General features: G+C 39.5%; 2 protein-coding genes across 2 annotated transcripts in view; both read right to left on the bottom strand.

Annotated features, from left to right (window-relative positions):
- The window catches only part of epn3b (epsin 3b), a 13,312-nt gene extending 10,233 nt beyond the window's left edge, over positions 1-3,079 (bottom strand). Inside the window, exon 1 of the mRNA XM_005743719.2 lies at positions 2,749-3,079. The gene's annotated coding sequence lies outside the window, so the exon portion shown is untranslated. The remainder of the gene's footprint in view (positions 1-2,748) is intronic.
- Positions 3,080-3,386: 307 nt separating this feature from the next.
- mycbpap (mycbp associated protein) overlaps positions 3,387-5,951 on the bottom strand; it is a 28,829-nt gene continuing 26,264 nt past the window's right edge. Inside the window, exons 17-18 of the mRNA XM_005743697.2 lie at positions 3,980-4,015; positions 3,387-3,476 (exon numbers count right to left, since the gene is read on the bottom strand). Of these exons, the coding sequence (XP_005743754.2) occupies positions 3,387-3,476; positions 3,980-4,015 (126 nt within the window). The remainder of the gene's footprint in view (positions 3,477-3,979; positions 4,016-5,951) is intronic.

Below are 5,951 nucleotides of genomic sequence, written 5' to 3'. Positions count from 1 at the left end.
GGGCAGGGCTTTTAGTCACTTTGCCCCTCGACTTTGGAATTCCCTACCCTCTGACCTCTGAAACATCACTTCAATTCCTCTTTTTAAGTCCACCCTCAAAACCCACCTGTTCAAGATAGCATACTCTATATAACTTCTCCATGCTCTTAAACTTTCTTTTATTATTGTGTTTATTTCCTGTTTTTATGCCTGTCTTATTTGCTCTGTACAGTGTCCTTGGGTGACTATAATGTAATATATACTAGACAAAGCACACAAATTTTCTTCTAATACTATGATGGAAAACTATTTTTTATAACAGATTGCTGAGCAATGCAATAACAAGGTGTTATATAAGTAAAACACTGTTTAAATAAATATATACACAGCTGGACGTTTTATTATTTGATTCCGAGGTAATGATAGTGAGCAATAGCACACGAGGATGATAATGATGTAGTGGTTAACACATTTGCTTGGCACGCCAAAGATATTTGGATTGCTTCCAAGTGAAGACACAAATCCCCTTTGGGGTTGCCACAGTAAGGGTATCCAGAGCAAAACTGTATAACTCTGCCAAATCAAAGCTTTTATATCTTCTGAGATAGGTTAGTTATTAATTAATTTATGCTATAGTTATGTTATGAAACAAAAGAGTTTCCTTAAAGCCATAAAGCCGTCGCCCTGCTTGCAATTAGACTTTTAGGGACTTCTATTTTAATACCAATATATAATATAATTTCCTATATCCTTTACATATAAATATTTGGTATGTTAGGGTATTAAAATGAACACCAAACAACATATATAGATATTGAAACATTTTTTAATAATAGTTGGGTGGTATTAAATATTTTTAGTAAAATATTTCTAGTATCTCTTTCTGTATCATTTTGCTGCTTAAAAATATTTCAAAAATATGGTGACACATAATTTGAAAATAAAACAAGATTATATCATTCAAATGATGTCTTCCCTAAGTAGAAATGTACTTCGATCCAACATATTCTTATATTTATTAATTGTATTAAATAAAAATAAAAAAATTACATAGTAAGTTGGAACTCCCAGTACAAGGACTCTGATGTGGACACTGACCTACTGGGCAGCTGGACATGCACCTGTAAGTACCATTCAGTAATCCATCCACAAATCTGCTGTGTTTAATTTGAACTTTTGCTGTAGCACAGCAGTACACAAAGACTGAAACAAGTCACAGGACGCCTTTTCCTGCTGAAACGCCAACATCAGCAGAAGCACAGAGGACATGAGATGCACACAGCAGGGACACAGAGAGCAAAACTCTGAGAGGATGATGAGTCTGAGAGGGACGTGCAAGAGGAAGAGAGGGAGTGAGTGAGAACGAAGGGCACAAAGAAGAAAGTGATGCTCAGCAACTTTACCAGTATCATCTTTCTGCACAATCATCTTCAGCTCAGATCCACAAACACACATATGCACCAACAAGCACAGGTTATTGCAGTCTGGTGCTTTCTACTTACATGAGATGTTTTAGACCACAGTTCTTTAAATCAACTTATCTGGAGATTTGAGAGCAGAAACTTCACATTGTGGAAGTAATATTATATCTCTGTGTGTATTCTCAGAGCATGTAAGTGGAAGGAATCCTGGACAAAAGGATGAGCCGGGTGAGAGGAGGTTTCATGAGTCTAACAAATACATTTACCCATTTCTAACTCTGCTATAACATACACCATTTGATTTATATATGAATCCCAATTTTCAAAGAGCAGGTGGTTTGTATAGTTTAGTATTTCCCAGATAAGTCTGTACAGCTCACTTCTAATGCACATATCTGATTAAGTCTCAGCACAGGGGCAATCTATGAATAAGAGCACTTTGGAGGTTTGGCTATTGGTCCATTATTAGATCCATATCCATAGAGTATACACGATATCCAAATGGCTCATCTGCAGGTACAACTCAAACAAAAGTTCCCTGAGCCTCTCAGTCATTTAATTGGAACCAGTACCCAGAGTATTCACTTGATTACATCATAAAGTGAATTTGTGATGTTCAGCTCCTGGAGGTGAGAGCTGCATGTATCAGCGATTTTTAAAATGTCAATTAAAATGAACAATTATCCCGTGGAGAAAGAAAATCAAGTTAGGGTGATTAACTTTGACCATCTGACGCGTCAAATTGCTCAGACACGAACGTCACTCCGTCGGCCACGTCTGTAGATGCGCATGCGTGCTGTTGAAACAGGTGAAAACGTCTGTGTTTTTCTAGCTGAATATTAGAGTCCAAGGTTTGGGAATAAACGGCGAAAACTCCTTAAAGCAAGGCTGAGATTGGAGGTCAGATTAAGCATGATCGCGTGGATTAGGGATAAAGACAGCTTCAGATTAATGTAAGCGGAAACGGGCATCATTTCCCCCAGAAAAGTCCCGAGCACTGCAATCAACATTTTTTTTCAGGGGGCAAAGGAGAGGGGACAAGGGGCCCGTGGTTGGTCTGCATGATGCCCCCCCACCCACACACACACACTCTCAAACACACACACACACACACACTCTCTCAAACACACCCCCTCTTGCGGTGGAAACCCTGTGCGGGCTGCCATGTGAGGCAGCTTCCTGAGGAAAGCCAACTGCTGCTGGAGTTGTCTTCCATCAGAAACGCAACATTATATATAGCATTACATATAGCATTAATTTTTGGACTCACTTAAGAGGAAAGTAATTTTCCAAGAACCTCGGGAAACTATATCCCTCTCCATCATCAACCCTACAGCATGCAGCTTACCATGCCCACTGCTCATCTCTCGCCTTGCCCACTGAGCATCCTCGCCTCTCCGCTTTTCTCCTCTCCCAAGTCCTCAGCGTCGATAATATTCCCCCGAAATAAAACTGACTAAGCAGGGCAACCACAATTATCCTCCAGCGGTGCGCGTTTTGAGGAATCTTTGAAAGGGGGTGTCTGAACGGGGGGCCTGCCCTAGATGATGCGAGCCGCTCGGCCTGACAGTCAGTGGTAAAATCCGCATAGGACAAGGATAAGCCACAGCACACGGCTCTCTCACAGTCTCTCTCACTTCAGGCAGCCCCGTCCACACACTCATACAGCACCGGCAAGGCCAGGGACGCATAGCACACACAGCGGTCACGTGGGTGAGCGTAAAAAAAGAGGCGGGGACAGGGGCGCCTCGTTTGCATACTCAGTGGTACGGTTACCTTACTATCATCCACTAATGGGAGTTACAAAGAGTGAATGAGGCAGGTAAATACATACAATACATACATAAAAATGCTCCAAATCCACTGTGTCAGAGGAATAAAGTTTATTAATTCCACAACAAAATATAGCATATATCCTGTAACAGGTTTTATTATATATGCTTGCAAATATTCTCCAAAATGCTGTGACTCCCCTCTCACTTCTTATTAATAATGTGTGTCTTTCACATCTTCCATATTAAGCTCATCCATCAGGTCACACAGGTTGTCCACTAGATCCTCCATCAGAGCATAAACCTGTCAGATAGGTAGAGACACATATTTGGTATGAGGAAGACCATACAGATTAAAGCAATGGCATAAATTCTAACTACATTTCCTGGGTATGACTCAAGAGTGCTTAAAAATGCAGACTCACACAATTTTTAATCACACAACAGTTTAGTCTTTTCAGCAGACTCTACCTATCGAAATCCCCACTATTCAGAAACACAGTCAGTTTGCAATGCCGTCTAAAACTCCCAAAGTGTTCCAGCCTGGCCTCAGATATATGATGATGTCATCATGGTAATTTTCTCAAACTATGGAAACTCTTGTCAAGTACTGAATTTAAACATCAGTGTGGAGTATTTGAAGTCAATTAAATTACGTGCCTTGCTGTGCAGAAGCCTCGTGTAAACAGGCATCATCTTCACTACATTTGTTTGTTTAGGAGGCGGTTGAAGGATGCTCCCTGACTCATTTTCTTGGTTTTCCAAAGTTCCCTTTATCTTTGTTGTTTTTCCCTGATGCCCTTTTCCTGTTTCCTTTTCTCTTTCCCCCTTCTTTTGTGTGTCCTGTGGAAGATAGAGTTAAAATTAATGAGTGAAAGATATCAGTATTGCTTACAGAGAAATAATATTGTTAGCAAATAATTTAAGAATTTTAAAATTGTTTCTGTAATGTTTCTGGACATAAACTTACGAGGAATTTTCCTATCTAAGCATCATAATATCTCTAGGCAGCTATCAAAATAATTCTTTACATGCAAGGCACAAGGCTTAAAACCAGCACTGCATGGGCATGTTCTTCAAGGAAGCACTGTATTAAAAGCAAATACAATTCTATCGTGAAAATCTCTGCATGGGTTTGGGGACATCAAACTATTGTCAGTGAATACTCTTCATCCTGTTTCTACATCCACAAACATGCATGTGGCACACAATTAAAAAATACAATCCACTATATATTGTTCGTGCAGGCTCCACTTATGCTGAACTGAAAATGCATATTTTATTCAGGAGTCTTTGTCATGGAAAGTGCTGCAAGGCAAAACCAGACAGTAGAAGAGTCTGGATGCTAGGACAACATGAAACAAGAAGCAACAATGGGAAAACACTTGACAAACACAGTGACTTATCTATTTTGTTTCTGAATGCTGCAGTAAAAACAGCCACGCCCTACTTTTATGAATTGTACATATATATTAAAAAGTGACATAATAAAAGACAGTACATTTTCATATATATATTTAAGTCAAATTGCTGAATTGCAGAATCTGACATGTTGTCTTTGAAGTACTTTTAACAGAGGATTTAAACGGCTCGAGAGTCACTGTGTTCTGTTTTGCAGACCTGTGGAAATGAGGCCATGCAATGAGTTGAAACGGCTTGTCCAGTTCAGAACGACCACCTATTTCATGTCATGTTGTACACTGGATGCCCTGTGCTTTTTGAGTTAATGTATAGCTGCCACAGATGGCTTGGACTCACACCCTGGGCACACAGTTGGTGAGCAGGTGCACATTTTCACACAGTGTTCTGTTACCATGGTACCCTGCGAGTAATAGGCTGCACCTTACCTATGACTCAACCGTCATACAGAGCAGAAAATCACTCAGCAAAATATGTAGTCACACAGACAAAACCGTGCTTCTAATCTAATACTTGAAAATCTTTGAAGCAGGAAAATGGAGGGGTGAACCATTAGAGGAGAGCTGTGACAGGTTCAAGTCCAGAACTGACACAGCAGTTCATCATCTTTGAACAACACAGTCAATTCAAGTTTCTCAATCACTCAAGCTCATAATTTGTGAATAAGACTGATTATAATGAGGTAGGATGCATTGTGGATAGATGCAAAAATAACAACAACAACAACAAAAACTATCAAATGCATTAGAATTAGTACTGAATAAAATTTTTGCTGAATATCTTAACCAATCTACCAAAGCACGAATGGCCAGTACCATGTTTTGCTTATCCATTATAATAATCTCTCTAGGGAGCAAAACACTAAATAGAGCCATTTCACATTCTGTATTACTAGTTTTTTAGTGGTAAGACAGAATGTGGATGGAGACCAAATGAATGTATAATAAAGATGCTTCCAGCAGGCAACTATAGAAATGGTTAAAATGTTTTCCTTACTTAAAATCAAGCACTGTAAACCAAACACACATACTATGACACATATAAAAAAGTATTTTAGGAAATTACCCTATAGAACAGAAAACTGCAGGTGTCTGTATTACTGACAACAAGTAGTCAGTAGTAACAACAAAACAGGCATCTGTTGAATGACTGATGAATGAATGAAGAGCCGACAGCTCGCCTGAAGTGGTGAAGGTGACTCATGTTTGTATCAGCTCAAGTAATGTGTCATATCTTACAAAATGACACGTTATTCATGATCCCAAACAAAAACCTTTGAATGAAGGTCATTCAGCCACACACACACACACACACACACACACACACACACACACACACACACACACACACACACACACAC

This window comes from Pundamilia nyererei, unplaced genomic scaffold (assembly GCF_000239375.1).
Source record: "Pundamilia nyererei isolate P.nyererei 1_Seehausen unplaced genomic scaffold, PunNye1.0 scaffold00134, whole genome shotgun sequence".
NCBI lineage: Eukaryota > Metazoa > Chordata > Actinopteri > Cichliformes > Cichlidae > Pundamilia > Pundamilia nyererei.
This window is presented reverse-complemented; position numbering and strand designations above follow the sequence as displayed.